This window comes from Solea solea, chromosome 16, assembly GCF_958295425.1.
Source record: "Solea solea chromosome 16, fSolSol10.1, whole genome shotgun sequence".
NCBI lineage: Eukaryota > Metazoa > Chordata > Actinopteri > Pleuronectiformes > Soleidae > Solea > Solea solea.
Genome location: NC_081149.1, coordinates 24487497 through 24507316, shown reverse-complemented (window position 1 = coordinate 24507316; position 19820 = coordinate 24487497). Strand labels below are relative to the sequence as shown.

General features: G+C 44.0%; 2 protein-coding genes across 2 annotated transcripts; both read right to left on the bottom strand.

The window, feature by feature from the left end:
* Window positions 1–4257: 4257 nt before the first annotated feature.
* On the bottom strand, window positions 4258–5963 carry hspb9 (heat shock protein, alpha-crystallin-related, 9). Its single transcript, XM_058653896.1, has 2 exons — window positions 5614–5963; window positions 4258–4918 (listed from the first exon to the last, which is right to left on the bottom strand). Exons 1-2 carry the CDS (start codon window positions 5835–5837, stop codon window positions 4456–4458), a joined length of 687 nt encoding a protein of 228 aa, XP_058509879.1. The 5' UTR covers window positions 5838–5963; the 3' UTR covers window positions 4258–4455.
* A 2619-nt stretch (window positions 5964–8582) lies between these two features.
* LOC131475286 (deleted in malignant brain tumors 1 protein-like) lies at window positions 8583–19345 on the bottom strand. The gene is made up of 8 exons (XM_058653258.1): window positions 19288–19345; window positions 19161–19196; window positions 18739–19053; window positions 17356–17658; window positions 15925–16215; window positions 10639–10929; window positions 9873–10037; window positions 8583–9777 (listed from the first exon to the last, which is right to left on the bottom strand). The coding sequence occupies exons 1-8, from the start codon at window positions 19328–19330 to the stop codon at window positions 9548–9550; spliced, it is 1674 nt and encodes a 557-aa protein (XP_058509241.1). The 5' UTR covers window positions 19331–19345; the 3' UTR covers window positions 8583–9547.
* Window positions 19346–19820: the final 475 nt, after the last annotated feature.

Genomic DNA, 19820 nt, shown 5'->3' with positions numbered 1-19820 from the left:
CTCGGCTGAGTCTAAACACCTTTGTTTGTCCGGGTCAAAAGAGGAAGCAGGAAACCAACGGAAAGATTTAACAATGTTTAACAATGTCCTTGAAGGACTAAAGAAGCTGGGGGTCTGGTCACGCAGCAGAGTCCAGATCCAGATCTCCAGATACACATAGGCCACCTGCTGAGTGTCTGCTCAGGAACCACAACAGAATGAGGCACTTTTCTTCTCCACACTTTTCATACTCAGCTGATTGGATTGAGAAGTGATTATGGCTGAGCACAGGTGAGGTCTGGGGTGTCAAACACACGACCAGGGGGCCAGAACCGGCCCACTAGAGGGTCCAATCCGGCCCACAGGATGAATTTGTTCACACTACGATTACAATCTAAACGTAATGTCACTTCCAGATACCTGTGACTAAATGTTTGTGCCTTTATAGATCCAGTGTGATTTGTAAATAGTACATTTAAGCATGATATTGTTGAAATTGCACTTATATTTCTCAAGAAATTTCATGTTTTGTAAAAATATCCTTCATTAAATGTAAAACAAAGGAGAAAAAACAAAGCAGTTCTTGTTTTTCATAGGTTATTATGCTATTATTTAGCTATGTTTACTGGTACGGCCCACTTGAGATCAAATTGTGCTGTATGTGGCCCCTGAACAATAATGAGTTTGACACCCCTGATCTAGATAATAAAAAATGGCATATATGTATGGACATTAGTGTGATTGACAGCTGGCATCGTGCTGTCGGAGCAGATTATGACTCTGAACTTCCTGTCACAAAACCTCAAAATGGCACCGGCCAAACTGGGTTCAGATTCTTATTGGTGATGTCAGTTTTTCCAGAATTTGTTTGCCTGACCAAAAATCCAATGCTCCAGAGTTGACAGATTTCATTATACTCAAATACCTGCAAAGCTACGTGTCCTTGAAATCGGTGGAAAATGACCATAAAAATATTAAATTATGTTTTCTTGTCTGAGACACAACACACATATAAACACATAAACAAATCACCTTTCCCAGTGAAACCACATACAATACTGTATATGCATGTAGTATTTTGTTGCATTAAAACATAATTAAATATGTCGCACACTCACAGGGTGCAGGGCGTCGCCACAGCACTCGCTCTGAGGATCAGAATTAGTCTGTGTGAAGTTGTTTTGCAGTCATGTATCTCATGCTGTCTTACCTCCAGGTTACATGGACTGATATGTTTATTTATGCCATCCATCACACACACACACACACACACACACACACACACACACACACACTGATGTGAGAGTGATGAGCTGCTGGTCTAATTGTGATACCTGCAGACAGAGGATAATGAAACCTGCAGGATGGATTACTCACAGCTGCGTGTTCTTGTTGTGTTGACGGTCAGCTGGGATACAGTTGTGCAGCCCAGAGCTACAAAGAAGCCGCTCATGTTAAAGCTCCAGTGTGTCATTTCTGACGCTGAAACACTGCTCGTGTCACCACCAAAAAATATAGCACAACATTACATGGTTTGGTGTTTTTGAAGACCAGAGCAGAAGCAGGATTAACAGCAACAAGAACCAGAAGCTGCAGACTGCATCTTATACGTCTCTTATTTTGACTGATGTTGATGTGTAGATTCAAAACACTGCTCATGAGAGGAGTGGATTCATGGAGACAAGCTCACATTGTACTATGTAAGAGTCACAGAGACATTAGAGACGCACTGATTTCACAAATTCTATGAATGAACGTGTTTGTGTAACAACAGAAAATATGTGTCTGGGACGCGACATCCTGCGACACCCTGACGACGAGTGGAGAAGTGGAGACATGTGCTCTGACGCAGCGTCACATACAGACACAATCATGGTGAAGAGGAAGATGCTGCTGCTGCTGTTAGGTGGAATGATTGAGGTTTGGCAACGGTGACACCAACTCTCTGTGTCCTCTAGGGACTACAGCAACAATGTCCACAGGCATCACCCACATCACATCAGTAGCCATGATTGACAACTCCTTACCCCGCCTCCCCAATGACCTATGAACTCAGAGTCGTGAACAATGATTGGTTAGGGTTATAGGTTCAGTTTACCAAGGAGTATCAGGGCCAGCCAAAAAAAAAAAATAAAATACGGCACAAGATAAAAAATAAAAAGCAGGCAAAAAAAAAAAAAAAAAAAAAATTCCTGCACAAGATAAAAGAATAAAAAGCAGGCAAAAAAAAAATCTGGCACAAGAAAAAATAAAAAAGTAAATTAATTTAGAAAATATCAAAAATATGGTGTCATCTGATCCCAGCACAGGACCAGGATTGAGAAACTGTGCTTTAGTGCTTGTCCAAACCAAATTTCGTGTATTCTAGGCACAAAAGTTGTATTGTAGTATTTAGTGTCTGAGTTATCTGCAGGTGTGTTTTTGGGTGTAACATCAGTGAAGCCAATCAGAGGGTGACTTGTAAATTTTTCTTGAAAAGCAGGTGCACCTGTGTCCGGCACACTGGATCTGCTCCAGATCATCTGTGGTTGATCCTTCACTGAAGGACAGGTATGAGGTTTCTTGGCGGGGGGACCGTGGTGGACTACACAAGGTAAGGAATTGCACCAACATTCAACCTGTATTTAACTAATGAGGAAGAGGAGGAGCAAGAGTATGTGGATTGTGAATCTAAATAATAGGATACATTTGCATGGAAATTCTATTGGCTTTTTGTTTTTGGTCAGTGGCACAGTGGTTTTTCTTTTGCCTCAAGATAGTAATTCACCATGATGCTCTCACCTCATTGTAAGAGCAGCACTGATGGATGCGAGTGTTTCTAGCTCCACAATGTGGCGAAATTAGCGACAACACATGGACCGAGCATGAGGACGGGGTTCATCCGGCGATGGGGGGCCATAGATGATCGAGTCACATGTCTCAGATGTCCATTCATCCTGTGGTTGATGCGGTGGTGAATCTGGAGACTGGAGGACACACAGGCGCAAATGTGATTATTTAGAATGAGACTTTTTGTATGTTTAGAGGGAACTCGCTGCCAGTGAGGACGACTGTCTCCTGGAGACACAGAGTTTGCCACCTCACAAGGCGCGAAGATCCATCATCATTATGACCTCATAACTGTCGCCATGGAAAATATGCAGTCGTTTTCCACAAAAGTGTCACTGTGTGTGTGTGTCTCTCACTGTGTGTGTGTTCTTGTATTTGTTTCCTCTTTTTCTGGCATAAACACTGATGTTGTCACCACTAATCCTCAAACCTTGTCTGAGGAACTGGTTAAGCTGAGGACTGAGGGATAAGGCTTTGATTACGTTGTGTCCAAATGAACTCAATGCAGTTCCTTAGAAGGAGAAAGCTGTGTGTTGAAGTGCTGGTGATAGTGTTGGGACAGGCGGAATCATCCCTGCATTGTCAGGGGATGCATCGTCACCTGCACGTCTTCACCTGTACACACACACACACACACACACACACACACACTTGCATGTGCAACATTCATCATGCAGACCGCGGGCAGCAGGAAGCCTTCAACCTCGGTGATGTCACGCTAAGCCCTTCCGAGTTTGGAGATGTGAGAACTCGCAGTCATACACACATGCACAGTCAGACTCACACACACACCTACACACAGCAAACTCCAGCGGAGCCTGTGAAGACATTTCATTCTAGGAGGACAATTACAGAGACTGTGAGGGGGCAGTGACAGCGCTGTTATTATTAGAGAGGAAGAAAGCTTCCAAAAAGCCTGTGGAAACAGCAGCACCTGGTTCTTCATTTACAAGAATGAATCTCAGTGAAAATGAGTACAAACACAAGCAGATTCAACACTCTTACATTACACTGACACTGATTCTCTCTTATTCTTTGTATCTACAGTATATTTGTCTTATTATTGAACCACATTCACTGAACTAACCGTCGAACATAGGTTACCTTGTGTCTTTGTGTCCTGACTGACATCTTACCCTTATTTTATTTCTTTATTTCTTCCCTCCTCTGCGATGACGGCCTCAGGGCAGGACTCATAAAACATTTACCTGCTGCTATTGTTTGACACCTGCTCTGACAAATAGATTTCCCCCAAGAAACTCGCTGTCACTGGAACCTTATAAAGCTACTAAGTTACTCACCTGAGGGCAGTTTTAAAAAAACAAAAACACTATTTCACTATTTCACTATTTAAGGCTCTTCCCAGCTGCAATCGTCTGCTTTTACTGTCCTGTGTGTAAATAAGCTCCTAGCACCATCTTGTGGTCACAAACGTTGATGACACTGATGTCATTTTCTGAAAATCAAACACTTTATTTCTCAAAACATGAATTACAAATTAAAGAATTGAATTACAAAATAAATATTCTCTTCATTTAGTAAATGTAAACTTAATTCATAGACAGTCTTTAAGTGGAAGTGTGCGTGTGTGTCTAAGTGATTACATTCAAACAGTGAGTGCATGGGGGGGGGCGTGTCATGTGGGCGTTAGTCTGTGTGCTCCGCCCCCGTCTTGTCCTTTTTAATGGGAAACTCCAGCGATGACCTGAAGCGGGCGGGCCCCTCCTGTTCCTCCTCACTGATTGGCAGCTTGGCCACGGGGGCGTGGATTCGCAGCTGTCCGTCATCCATCAGGGAGCAGGATAGGCCGGACAGATCCAGGTGAGCGGGCAGGTCGATCTTCTGAGCGAATCCCGCCTTAGACGAGGCAGCGGCGTGGAAGGCGGCGCAAGAGGTGGAGGAGGAGCAAGTCTCGCTTTCTTCTGCCCCGGCTTGTTTCATGGCCACCACCGCAAGGCTCCGCCCCTCCAGTTTGATGGTGATGTCACTGGGGGCGTAACCACGAGCGTCTAGGGTCACCAGGAGGTCGCCTTTCTTCTCGGCGTGATGCTGGACGTTTTTCTGCAGCTCCATGTTTGAAGTCTCTTTCTGCTCTTTGGCGTCAGTCAACCTGGAACCACAAACACAATCTGGATCAGATTTAAAAAGGACCCAAGACCAACACCAAGACCCTGAGTCAAGACCTATGGAATGAGACTATTAGGGATTTAGATTGCATCAAGACCAAGACATTTAGAAACTAAGGCTGCTTAAGACCAAGATAAGCGTGTAGCCTAGATCAAGACTGGGGGAATGAGACTGCATCAAGACCAAGACTATTAGGGACTTAAACTGCATCAAGACCAAGACTATTAGGGACTTAAACTACATAAAGACCAAGACTATTAGGGACTTAAACTGCATCAAGACCAAGACTATTGGGTACATGGACTGAGTCAAGACCAAGACTATTAGGGACTTAAACTGCATCAAGACCAAGACTATTGGGTACGTGGACTGAGTCAAGACCAAGACATTTACAAACTGAGACTGATTGAAGACCAAGACTATTAGGGACTTAAACTACATCAAGACCAAGACATTTACAAACTGAGACTGACTGAAGACCAAGACTATTGGGTACGTGGACTGAGTCAAGACCAAGACATTAAGAAATTAAGACCCTGATAAGAGTGTTCCCAAGAACATGACTTTTAGGGACTGAGACTGAGGTTAGACAAAGACTTGGTCCGGTCTTGTTAGTGGGACAAGTTACATCCCACAAACCCTCCAGTCATGAAACACACAATCAGATCCTGTTCATACCCGGTGAGCGTGGAGGACAGCAGGGGCAGAGGGCTCAGTTTGAGCAGGGGGTGCTCATCGTCCAGCTCCCTCAGGAGACTGTCGGCCAGGTTGGACCTGCGGTTGAAGAAGTCTTGCTGCAGCGACGAGAGGACGCCGTGATTCATTGGCCACAGCAGCCGGTCCTGGCTGAAGAAAGGGTCGTCGGCGAACAGACTGGTGAAGGCGGCGCGCTGGGACATCATGTTTCTCCTTGTCAAACACTTGATTTAAAAAGCAAACTCTCAGTCTCTCACTTGCTGATTGTCTCTTTCAGACTTCTTGAGGATCCAGTGAAGATAGTAGTGAAGACGCTGTCCCGTGTCCCTGTCTCTTGTTACTCTGGGACATTTACACACAACTCTCTCGTTTATATACCCCCCCCTTGACTGCTCTGCTCCAACCCTCCCACTGTGTTATTTACACCCCATGAGCTCACTGCTGTTTGTTAGCATGTGCCAGAGAGGTCAGGAATACCCTGCAACTCATCGAATGGCTAAAGACAGCTCATGGTCACATCCTCTGTGAGTGAGTGTGTGTGTGTGTGTGTGTGTTGACACTGCAGACAGTGCTGCTAACCAGGCATCTCCCCAGAAGCTAAACCATGATGTCATGGTTCCATTTAGGAAGCTGATTATCTTAAAATGAAGGTAAATCTGCACCGTCATGTATTTGAAATTCAACTCCTAAAAGCACAAATCTTTACGCCATCACCGTAAACGTCCATCCATTGTCTTCCATTGTCTTTGAACACAAGCCGTGGAGCCATGTTCCTGCCAGTCGGCATCCATTTTCCATGCTTGTGTGTTTTTTTTCCCGTGTTTTCTCACCATTTGAAAAAAGCTGGTTCAAGGTTTTCAAGATGTCCAGATTGTGAGGACGCCAGGTCGGCTGCACTGGCTGGTTTTAAAACTTATAAATTAGGGTAAAATCCTGCAAAGTTCTGCTTTAAATGCCTGACTGAGCAATAATTCCAACATTTTTGAATAATGACAGTCAATTATTAGAGAACGAGACTTCTGAACCCTCTCTACATATTTAACTATTTAAACTGTAAGTTTTTATCAATCACAGGACAGTTGAGGGAGAGTTGATGCTTCTGTTGGCTGTTCTTCTTCAACTGTTCTTCAATGCTGTCCAATGACAAGAAATGCATTTTAATGGTGAAACGGAGACATATGAAGAGGTTTAGTTTGTTCATTGTGGGCTCCCATGTGTGAATATGAAAGGCTAATGGGCTAATGAAAAAAATTCATATTATAAACATGTGTGAATTTCTCTGTGAGATGAAAAAAGTATCTATCTATATCTATCTATATCTATCTATCTGTCTATCTGTCTATCTATCTATCTGTCTATCTGTCTATCTGTCTTTCTGTCTATCTATCTATCTGTCTATCTGTCTATCTATCTATCTATCTATCTATCTATCTATCTATCTGTCTATCTGTCTATCTATCTATCTATCTATCTATCTGTCTATCTATCTATCTATCTATCTATCTATCTATCTATCTACCTATCTAAAACATTTTCTAACGTACAGAGTTTAGTTTGTACTTATAATAACATATATGAGGGTGTTTTGATAGTTGTAGTTGACAGGAAACTGAGCCAAAATGGACGAAATTGTCACTGACAGATGACACACTTTAGCGTGTTAGCGTGGTTGTTGGAATCGCAGCCATCATTTCTGTGTGCGTCTTTCTTGGATGGACATTTAACGACGTCCACATGAGGATCAGACTCAAGCAGCTGTCCAGGACTGGACACGTTGACCGGCAGTGTAAACACACTCTCGTCTCAGGTTTCAGCTTCATCACGGCTTCTTCCAGGGATGATCTCAGAGGGCAAACGTGTCTCTGTGTGTCTCTCTGTGTGTGTGTGTGTGTGTGTGTGTGTGTGTGTGAAGCCAGAGCACTGACATTACAAGGAGCCTGTGTCATATCTATTTGCAGCAGTGGAGGAATGACAATGTAAACCTGCTTTTTTTCATCATTGGCTCAAACTGAGAAGTGACTCACACGTGATTGGCTGAAAACAGCTGCGTCACTGCGGTTTTCTGCCGACAACAGCGTACAAATCAAACTTTATCTTCATACTTTTATGGTTTTGTGTCAGTGGTGTCACTATCAGTTCATATCAGGTTCAGATACTGCTGACAAAGTAACAGACATATTGATGCTCGCTGTGTGTTTGTGGACGTAGAGTTTAATAGTTTCAACCAGGGGAAAAAAATAATCTCTCATTTTCACAGGAGGCAGATTTATTCCCTATAAGATACATTGCTCTCTCATCATCCTCCTCTTCCTCACATATACTTCACACACTCATATAGTGACATTAGATTGATAGATAAGGCGACTCTAATTATTAGTATTTCATTCATTCATTCATATGTTATTTGTTTCATTTTCTACACACTCTGCTACCAGAGGAAGCTTGCGTACCCCTGGTGGTACACGTACCACAGTTTGAGAACCCCGAGTTGAAGACATCGTCGGACTGACCGTCATTTTGGAGTCATGGGAAGGCGGGGAGCCCAGTGCGAAAATATAAAGTGTGTCATTGACAAGGAGACCGAATTAGAGAGGAAGATTCACGACGGCTGCCGCTCCCTCAGCTGTAAATCACTGGGTTATTATTACACCGCCCATTTCAGAGCGCTCATTATTTACCGTCGTGGCCTTTAAGACCATCCAACGTTACTAACGCCACGGTTATGTGTGTGTGTGTGTGTGTGTGTGTGTGATTGTGCAGAAAGTACACATTTTTGTGTGGTTTAATCCATTGATTACTGGATTATTAGAACGACTCAGATCAACGTAGAGAAGGCAAACATGACACAAAACAGACACAAAACAGACACAAAACAGACACAACAACATAAAACAGGACAGAAGCTACAGCAGAGACGCGAGGAATGACAGGAAACCTGTTCATGATACATGTCATTTCTCACACTTTATTTTCTCAACACGTGCACAAGCAACAAAGATGCAAGCATACATGTGTTTGGGGAGAACTTAAAAAAGTGTAAATGTGATCTATAACGTACACATTACAGGTGAATCCATTCATGTGGAGGCATCTCCTCACAATACACAATACAATTTCTTTTTAACCACTTTGATCCATCTTCGTGTTGACGTACATTTTTACAAGGATATCAAGGACGTTGGGAGAAACCTGTGTCACGTGCGGCTGCTTCAACAGCGCTGATGCAACTCAACTGTGGAAAAAACTCGACAGTGAACTATAAAAGTCTTTAAAGTTCCCTGGGCGATGTTTCTCTATCACTTTACACTCCAAATTGGTTGCAAATGTTTGCAAGCCTTTACATTACGGTCCAGTGTGTACTGATGTTAGGGAGCAGGTCAGGAGACTACAGTGGCGAAGCAGGAGGAAACTTATTAAAAGTCGTGGGGACAAAACTGTTGACCATAAATACTGCTGGTGTATCTGACGCCTGTGCGGAGAGTCAGTGGTTTACAACAGTGAGAATAAAGTGGTAGACAATGAGTGTTTATGTTGTTGTACTCAAACTCTAGGGGGCGCTCCATAGAGAAAAAGGGCAAATAAAGCAACCAGACATAAAGCAAGGGTATCATAAAGTATAAAGTACATATAAAAGAATAGTGAAAACATATACAAACCTATTTATTGGTTGTATATTAAATGTTACACACTAGACCTTTAGTTTATTGAAAATTGGTGGGTAATGAAGCAGAGCTTTTTTCTGGATGAGCTCTGAGATCATCAAGACCAGTGAAATCCAAATCACATTTCTGATTTTCTTCACGCTGTCAATGTGAGTCACACAGATAAGTCTGTTTATGTCAAACACCAGAATCCAGGACACTACAGACAGTTGTCTTTCAGTTTGACTCATGTCTCTCAACAGATGTCCAGTTTGTTAAAATGATATGTAGGGATTCTCTTCTTCCTCCTCTTTTCTGTTACTCTCTGGGACATTTGAATGTCTGCCCACGTCGTCATAGTGATGATCTTCATCTGGCTGCTCATAAACGTCCGTCTCCTTCTCTTCCACGCTGCCGTCTCGCTCTCTCAGCTCCTTGTTGATGCTCCTTTGATGAAGGTTCACATAGTTGTGGTCCTTGTCATCTTTCTTTGATGCGGCAGACACTGAAATGCGAGCATCACAAGGGAAACGAGGCAAATTGTGAGAATGTTGAATTTTAAAAATAGCAGAATTACTGTGAGTTGTGGTGGGGACAGACGTTGACTTAAGATGAGACCACCAGACTGTGTGCTCGTTCTTTTCCTCCTGTAGATCAGCAGAATCACGGCCAGCAGCAGCAGCAGCAGCAGCAGCGTCGGCAGGATCGCAGCAGAGATTCTGAGGACGAGCGCAGAGGCACCGGGAGACGCCACCGACGAAACCTCTGGGAAAAACACATTTAACTCAATATTTTAACCAGTAGTCACAGTTACTAGTTACTTCTCACAAACCTTAGCAGCAGCAGCACAGGCACATTTACAGCTGCAGTGCATAACTTGAAATATAAACTAATGCTTCATTCAAACCGGATTTTACAACGTGACTAAGGGGCCGGATGGAAGAAGGACAGAGTGCGAGTACAACTTCATACTAGTGGCTTAAAACACCCAAGAGTTCCAGGCGTGGATTCTACTGTTAAATAAATCTGGACGTCGTATTTGGCAGCTCACAGATATTCTTCTCACACAATATTGTGCCAATGGAATGAAAAGAAAGTCAAGCGCTCCCCAAACAACTGTATGTACATTTGCCAATCACAGCTGCTGCTGTTACCTTCACCACGCAGCTCCAAGATTCCTGGATGGAGCCTGGATGAGGAGCACTACGTTAAAAGACAACACTTACAGCTGATGATGAAACAAAGCACCATAGAGAACACTTCTTCTGTATGTGTGTGTGTGTGAAAATCTGCTGCAGCAAAAACTAAAATTGCATGGAATAATTATTGATAATGATCATATACATGTTTTCCCTTCTTTTCTTACCAGAGACCAGCGACAGCATTACGAAAGCGCTCGGAGTGGAGAGAGACGTTCTCAGCTTATACACACACTGGTACCGTCCCTCATCATCAGCCGTCACCTTGGCAATCCTGAATGTGGTCGAGTTGGATGTTGATATTTCTCGCTGGAAGACTGATTCTGATGACTTCAGCATAATGAAGACTCCACCCAACAGTCGAAAGTGTGTTGCAATGGCACAAGTGATGTTAACTTCCTGTCCCAATGTGATGTTACTAGCAGGGTGCATAGAAATGTCAGGACTGGGGAAGAGCCCTGCAAAAGTAACATGTTGACACAGCATTAAAAGGACATTTTTGTAGTGTAGTCACAACAGGTACAGAAGCATAGTCTGTGTTTACCATTGTACAGTTCTAGCACAACTCGGCTCTACTCGGCTCTACTCGGCTCGACTTTACTCACACCACGTCCAGACCGAAACGGCGCAGAGCGTAAACAATCTTTTTCTTTGTTGTTTTCAAAAAGTTCCCCCCTAAAGACGGCATCAGGAAATATGTCCGTGCACACGGAACCCCCTGAAATGACTCCAAACGCTGTAGATCATACGATAGGACTGTAAGTGGCGCTGTGACGTTACACAAAACTACAGAGAAGAAGACATTGTAAACTGTTTGTTTACGTTCCGTGCCGTTTCCAAATGTGTAACGTAGTTACACTAACGCTCTTAGTTTTGCTTTTCTTTTTAATTTGTGTCCATGTCTTGTCACTAATTCTCCTGTCAGTGTGCATTTGGACTATCTGGGTATCTCATAGGACTACTGGAATTAAGCTAAGTATCACTTCTGTAGGTCTTTCTTATTTTGTTGCTATTTCAATAATTGCTATTGTATGTAGCTGGTTGCTTGACTTTTGTGACTTTTCACTTGTCTATTTAATTAAGGTGAAAGTTTTGTAAAAGATATTTTGTCTGCTAGGTCAAAGAGAAAGTTGTTATTGTTGCTGCTTTGACCTAGTTTCTATTGAGCCATCACCATCACCAGGTGAGAAGTTTCACTGGCAAAGGGGAGTGGCCAACACAGCTGTAACTAATCAGCCCCTAATCAGGGAGTGGCCACTCAGCTGCAACTAATCAGCACCTAATCAGGTGTCTTTTAAGAAGCAGCACTGACTTTGAAGCGGCAGCTTCAGCGGCAGACTCCTCAGACGAAGACTCAGGAAGACAAAGACAAAGGAGTCTAAACCGGAGTCTAACAAGGAGGCTAACGGGGCTAAGTACCTGTCTGCAAGTGTTTTCGACCTTTATTTTACCATATGTGCCTTTTTTCCATTCCTGTTCATGTCTCTTCTCATAGATACTACAAACCTCACAATCACTCACAGCATCACCGTAACCTGTCCTCACTTATCTATCCCACCCGCTCCACACACATCCAACACCTTGTCGCAGGGGGCCTGTGGAACTGCCAGTCAGCTACCCGCAAGACTGAGTTCATCTCCGGCTTTGCTACTGAGCAATGCCTGGACTTCCTTGCTCTCACTGAGACTTGGATAACACCCTCCAACACAGCCACCCCTGCAGCTCTCTCCTCCGCCCACTCCTTCTCCCACACACCCAGATCCACTGGAAGAGGTGGTGGGACAGGTCTGCTCATCAACCCCAACTGGACTTTCACTCTTTACCCACTGCCACACTTCTCTTCACAGTCGTTTGAATTTCATGCTGTAACTGTAACTCACCCAGTCAAACTAATCATTATTGTCATCTACCGTCCACCAGGCCCATTGGGACACTTCTTGGAGGAACTAGATGTCCTCCTCTCAAACGTCCCAGAAAATGGCCCACCACTTGTTCTTCTTGGTGACTTCAACATCCAGTCAGAGAAGTCATCCGATCTACTATTTCTACTTTCGTCTCTTTCTCTCTCACTTGCTCCTTCTCCACCAACTCACAAAGCTGGCAACCACCTTGACCTCATCTTCACCAGAAACTGCTCCACCTCCGACCTCACGGTAACTCCACTTCATGTCTCTGATCATTTCTTCATTTCCTACTCTCTCCCACTCTCCCAATCTGATGATCTCATCTCATCAGATACTGCACTTGTCCGTCGCAACATTCGCTCTCTCTCTCCCTCCTCTCTCTCCTCAACTGTTCTATCAGCACTTCCTTCAGCTGACTCCTTCTCCCTCATGCATCCCAACTCTGCCACAGACACATTCCTCTGTACTCTGTCCTCCTCTCTTGACTCTCTCTGTCCTCTTACTTCACGGCGGGTTCGTAAGTCCTCCCCAGCCCCGTGGTTGTCGGACTCAGTGCGTACTGAGAGAGCCACGATACGGGCAGCAGAAAGGAAATGGAGGAAATCAAAACTCCCTGACGACCTGCTTTCCTATCACTCTCTTCTCTCCACCCTCACTGCCTCTATCTCTGCAGCCAAACAATCTTTCTTTCAGACTAAAATTCAATCCTCTTTCTCTAACCCCAAAAAACTTTTCTCGATCTTCTCTAACCTCCTTGATCCCCCCACCCCCCCTCCTCCCTCCTCCCTTCTACCAATTCACTTTGTCAACTACTTCACAAAGAAAGTAGATGACATTCGCTCTTCTTTCTCAACCCCACCTCCTGATCTCACCTCTCTACCAACCACTAATTCAGCTCCTTCTCTATCCTCTTTCACCCCTCTATCTCAGGATCAAGTTCTTTCCCTAATAACCTCTGCCCGCCCCACCTCCTGCCCCCTTGACCCTATCCCCTCTCACCTTCTTCAGTCAATTGCTTCTGATCTTCTGCCTTTCCTCACCCACCTCATTAACACATCTCTATCATCTGGTTGCTTTCCGGACTCTCTTAAAGAGGCCAGAGTGACCCCCCTCCTTAAAAAACCCACCCTTGACCCGTCTGAAGTAAATAACTACAGACCTGTCTCTCTTCTTCCTTTTCTCTCCAAAACTCTGGAGCGTGCTATCTTTAATCAACTCTCCTCCTACCTTCACCGGAACAACCTTCTTGATCCTCTTCAGTCTGGTTTTAAAGCAGGTCACTCGACCGAAACTGCACTCCTTGCTGTCACTGAGCAACTCCACACTGCCAGGGCTGCCTCTCTCTCCTCTGTGCTCATCCTCTTGGACCTCTCTGCAGCGTTTGACACAGTTAACCACCAGATCCTTATTTCCTCCCTTCAAGAACTAGGTGTCTCAGGATCTGCACTTACCCTACTCTCGTCCTATCTTCAAAACCGAACATACAGAGTAACCTGGAGAGGATCTGTGTCGGAACCCTGTCCTCTAGCTACTGGGGTCCCTCAGGGTTCTGTCTTGGGCCCTCTCCTCTTCTCTCTATACACCAACTCTCTTGGTTCTGTTATTCTCTCTCATGGTTTTTCCTATCACAGCTACGCCGACGACACCCAACTCATCCTCTCTTTTCCCAGCTCCGACACAAATGTAGCAGAACGGATCTCCGCTTGTCTGACCGACATCTCTCAGTGGATGTCTGACCATCACCTGAAACTCAATCTCAACAAGACTGAGTTTCTTTTTCTCCCAGGAAAGGGCTCTCCCACCACAGACCTAACCATCACCCTCGACAACTCTGTGGTAACTCCGTCTCATACCGCAAGGAACCTGGGTGTGACACTTGATGACCATCTCTCCCTCACTGCCAACATTGCTGCAACAGCTCGATCTTGCAGATACATGTTGTACAACATCAGAAGGATACGGCCTCTTCTAACCCAGAAGGCGGCACAGGTTCTGGTCCAGGCTCTTGTCATCTCACGCTTGGATTACTGCAACTCCCTCCTGGCTGGTCTCCCTGCTTGTGCCATACGACCCCTGCAACTCATCCAGAATGCAGCAGCTCGACTGGTCTTCAACTTACCAAAATTCTCCCACACTACACCTCTCCTCCGCTCCCTTCACTGGCTTCCTGTAGCTGCTCGCATCCGCTTCAAGACTCTAGTGCTTGCGTTCCATGCTACAAACGGATCCGGTCCAGCCTACATCCAGGACATGATCAAAACCTACACCCCAGCCCGCCCACTTCGCTCTGCATTGGCAAACCGGCTCGCTGCCCCCTCACTGACAGGATCGCAGAGGCATTTACAGAACTCCAGACTGTTCACTGTCCTCGCTCCCAAATGGTGGAACGAGCTCCCCATCGACATCCGGACAGCGGAAAGCCTCCACATCTTCCGCCGCCGACTAAAAACACATTTCTTCCGACTCTACCTCGACTAAGACGATAACGACGACGACAAAAAAAAAAAAAAAAAAAAAAAAAAAAAAAAAAAAAAAAAAATGTATCGCACTTATGACTAGCACTTCATAGTTTGATTTACTTGAAGCTCTTACTTACTTCTAGCACTTATTTGTACCCAAATGTTTAAATGCACTTATTGTAAGTCGCTTTGGATAAAAGCGTCTGCTAAATGACATGTAATGTAATGTAATGTAATGTAATTTCAGATCCCGCCTTTCCTCCATGTCATGCAATCAACTCATTTCCCTCACCTGGTTTTCCCCGCCCATCTCCTCACCTGCAGTCCATTTGCTCATTAGTCCCTCTGTGTATATATACTAGTCCATTTTCATTTGACCCCTGCCAGATTGTCTTGTGTGTTAGTATTTTCTAGATTGCCTTTTGTTCTGACCCTGTTTGCCTGTCTTGGACATCGGATTACCGCCTGCCCCTTGTCGGATTTGTTTGCCTGTTTTTGGACTGATTTCCACTCATGACTCTCTCTGATGTTTTAATATCAGCTCAGCTCACTTGGAACCTCGCCAGAGCATTTGTACTAAAACAAGCACCAGGTACCAGGTACTATCACTGATGGAAAAGCAAAAAACATTCCAGCTTAACTGTATGAGCTTTAAGAATGTGTTTGCCACTTTAGCTCACTTTTGTGTCTCTTTGTAAACTCTCCACACCAAATTCTATCGAGAAAAACAAGGATTTTACATCCAGTATGTATTATGTTGTGACTCCAGTATTAAACAAATGACAAAAAATGACCAAAAAATGACCACAATCCTTATTTCAAAGGTTGTGATTTGTTTGGACTGTAGTTACTTGTGTGTTTCTGTCCTTGTTTTTATTTCAGTTTCAGATTTTCTCTATGAATTCTTTATAAACGTCAAACCTGTTGATAAATTGGCAAACATACTTTAAGGAGGTGTAGATTTTATTGGGTGAACCTTTAGTAAAGTGGATAAAATCCCTTTCTCCATCAGTGCTGACACCAGATTTCTTATTAGTTTGCAAAACCTGTAAATACAGTATTTAGGCATGCGATGATAACGTTTTCTTACCAGTCACAGAGAGTCTGACGGGGTCACTTGGGATGGTGGTGAAAGTTTGATTTGAAAGGGTTATTTCATAGTGACACTGATACGATCCGTCATCATCGAAGCCCACATCAGAGATGAGGAACGTGCTGGAGCTGGAAGATAATATTTCTGTGACGTTGTGTAAACGAGTCTTCTTCAGGAAAAATGTTCCACCTGAAAGAACAGCTGAGTCTGAGCAGCTGATGCTGACAGTCTGACCCAAGTAGACCGGATTACTTGGATCAACAGAGATGCTGGGCTTTGGGAGACTATCTGAAAAAGAAGAAACACACCACAACAGACAATAATCTGTCTGAGATGCAGGATTCAGGGATTATTTTCAAATGTTCCCACTATTAGAACAATCACTTGTGTATGTAGCCAAGTCTTAGATGTAGCCTAATTAATGGAAACACATTTTTAATCATGAACAAATGTGAATATATTGTCTTTTGGTATTGACTTATTTTGCTTTTCATGACTTAGTTCATCTTGTAGTTTAATGTCTTACCCGTGTGTTCACCTTGATTCTCCTCTACCTTTGTCTGATTTACTTGCTTTGGGGCAGATTGACTCGTACGAGGTGGAGATATATACTGAAATACTTCTCATTCACTTTAAATGGAGCAGCTTCGGGTGTTGTTGAACTGCATTGTGGGTCCTTGCACGCACCAGAAGTTGGTAAATGTTCAGCTTTTGAAGAAGCAGTGGACGTTTCAGCCAATCAGAACACGTTACCAACACTGGCACCGGCCAATCACGTCCTGTTCTTAAATCCTACATGGATCAAACTGACTTCTAGGTGGTTCTACCCATGGTCAGACAAAGTGCCCCCACTGGGGTCCTCTTTGAGGTGGTTCAGACATCTGGTAAGGATGCGACCAGGGCTGAGGTGTTCCTGGCACATCTAACTTGGAGGAGATATTATGACAGACCAAGGATGAGATCAAGAGATTATATCTCCTCACTGGTCTGGGAGAACCTGAGGATCCCCAAGTCAGATTTGAACTATGTGGCCAGGGGAAGGGAAGTCTGGGGCTCTCTGCTAGAGCTGCAACCAGATTTCTGATGAGCGGTTGATGATGGGTGGATGGATGGATGGATGGATGGATGGATGGGTGGATGGATGGGAGGATAGATGGATGGATGGATGGATTGATGAACTTCACCCAACAATGTCTGATATGGTCAACATCACATCATCATCATCACTATAGCACATTAGTAACTCTAGCACTGTAGCTTTCCTCCAGTTTATCACGTTGTACGTTACCTTCATACATGAACTTATTCACTTATGTATTTGAACATATTTTGTATCATTCACTTTTCCCTCACAGTGTCTATGTGAACGTTATATAACGCCAATGACTATAACTTTAAAATACCAGATACAGGAAGGTTTCTCCTCACCTGAGCAGACGACTCCAGCGTCTTCTCTGCTTGAACAGTCATGGACTCTAAACCCGTTGTGCGGACACGATGTGATGTTATTTTCATTTCCTGAGCAGTTGACTTCATCGAGCCAGATGACCCGGTCTCCCTTGCCAAACAGGGCCGAGTGAGCGGCACCCCTCGCTATTCCACAGCCCAGCTGTCTGCACACCACCATGGCGTCGCTTAAGTCCCAGCGGTCGTCACAGACTGTTCCCCAGAAGTCTCTGTGAAAGACCTCAACTCTTCCAGAGCATCTAGTGGAGCCAATTAATCTGATCGCTAGAAACAGAGCAAATACACGTTTTCCCCATTTGTCATGAGTTCAACAGTTATTGGTTAAATGTGAAGCTACTTAAGATGCAGTCTGCACCACTTTGCATGATTTTTACTCTGTAAATAACCATTGTGATGGTTAAATGATTTGTTGTGCCGAGATTGTCCACAAATCAACATGTTTGGAAGGTCCAGTGTGTAATAATTAGCCATAATTAGCAGGCCTTTGCATCCCCGAGATGATGTTGTTCTTTGTCATTTGCATGATTAAAGGGCAACACATGATTTCTACCCTAATTGAACAACTTCAGAGTCCTTGTGGTGGTTGAATGTCAGGGCTGTCTCCACGCCCCCTACTGTCTGTAAGTGGAAAACATGCAAAGCAGAAGCTGAACTGGCGTTGTTACTGTTGCACTTGTAAGTATCTTTGGGATAAACTCTCTGTTCTCTATGCATTTATGTGTTGTAGCAGACATGTTTGTTTGGATTCCCGGTCTTCCGTTGAGTGATCACTTCATATCCTGTTTTCTTCTAAACTGCCAGACCTGGGATCTGGACGCCAACTTTAGTGTTGTTACAGACTCCAAAGCTGATTAACTTAAATATTGTGTTTAGTTAACATGTGTAAGAGTTCTCAGGGAAGTTTAACAGGAAGTTGACGACTTACTGCTGCAGCTATGGATGTTTCTATACAGTATTGTCAGAATCACATATATTCTGTCTGTCAGGTGAGCAAACTGAGTCATGTGACATCTGGAGTCAGTCCACCCCAGACGGGGACAAGAAGCATTTATCACGTCAAATCACTGAATGACTTTTGTTTTCAGTCACACTCGAACCTGTGTCTCGTCTTACTTTGATGACGGAAATAGCCGTCAGTCGTCAGTCACTAGGGGCGACGAAGTCTATGGTAAATTAGCTTCTACTTCTAATTTTCTTTATTGAATCAGTATCAGTGTGATTGACAGTAATGTCCAATTACAGACACAGTATTGGTATCAGTATCAGTAAATCCCTGAGGGATCTCAAAATGTACTTTCTGTGGATTTCACTGTTAAAAATGTTGAATGTTAAAAACTGTCTTACACGCACAGACGACGCCAGCGTCCTTGCTGTGTTTGCAGTTATGTTTTCCAAAGTGTTTGTGTTTACAGACGTCCAGTGACTTTTCACGTCCTGAACATTTGACGTCGTCGAGCCAGATCGGACCAGTCCCAAGACCAAAGCGGGCGGCCTTAGTGGCCTTCACAGCTGCACCACAGCCCAGCTGCCTGCACACCACCCTCGCATCCTTTATGTCCCAGCCATCGTCACAGACGGTTCCCCACGAATTGTTGTACAAGATTTCCAGTCTTCCCGAGCACCGAGTGGCTCCAAAACCAGACAATCTCAGGTCCAAACCTATCGCACACCAAAAACACCAAAAACACCAAAAACACTCTGGATATTTGGCTCAAAATGATGAGAAATTGTATTTGTGTTTATAATATGAATGAGAATGGACTGACCTGCAGTGGGTGGAGATGAGGTCAACAGATAAGAAACTGTAATTGATAATTACATGCAAGATGAAAAGTGTGTATCTGTAAAAATAAAGGAAAGAAAATAGGCGACTAAATTAAAATTCTGTCTTACCGAGTGTCAAAAAGCCACAGATTCTCTGCTGTCTGCTCCTCATTGTTCAGAGAGAAACTGCTGCTGCTGCTGCTGCTGCTGCTGCTGCTCGTCCTTTATCAACGACTCCACAGTAGACTGAGCTTTTCCTCCGTCACGTCGCACTTTTCCCCTCTTTTAGGATCTCTTCCGTTCTAAATGCAAGAACCTTATCTCTTACATATTCTGGCAGTAAGAAAAAAAAAAGGGGCAGTAAAGAAATGGTGGACGTCGTCTCCAGAACATTTCTCTCTCGCAACCGAGTAAAAGTTTTTGAAACTTTCTGCTGCTGTTGTCACGTCTGACCCAAACAGTCTGTCAAATGTGGCATATTCATGTCAACAGAAATCCATGTTCATATGGAGTTAGATTTGTGTCAATATTAAGAAGCAAAGAAAACATGGATTTAATCATACTAAATCAAACAGTATTTGTTTGAAAATACTGGTTTTTCTAACCCGTCACCATCAAAACCGGCTGTTCACACACTGGTGCCTTTAAGTTTGAAGCCTTTC

Excerpts from the sequence above, each read along its gene's own strand:
- hspb9 (XM_058653896.1), bottom strand. The coding sequence starts at position 5,837 with ATGATGTCCCAGCGCGCCGCCTTCACCAGTCTGTTCGCCGACGACCCT. Across the intron at positions 4,919-5,613 it reads CTGTCCTCCACGCTCACCGG|GTTGACTGACGCCAAAGAGC; the intron begins GTATGAACAGGA and ends TTGTGGTTCCAG.
- LOC131475286 (XM_058653258.1), bottom strand. The coding sequence starts at position 19,330 with ATGAGGAGCAGACAGCAGAGAATCTGTGGCTTTTTGACACTCG. Across the intron at positions 17,659-18,738 it reads CGCTGGCGTCGTCTGTGCGT|CGATCAGATTAATTGGCTCC; the intron begins GTAAGACAGTTT and ends CTCTGTTTCTAG. Across the intron at positions 10,038-10,638 it reads AATGCTGTCGCTGGTCTCTG|AGGTTTCGTCGGTGGCGTCT; the intron begins GTAAGAAAAGAA and ends TGTTTTTCCCAG.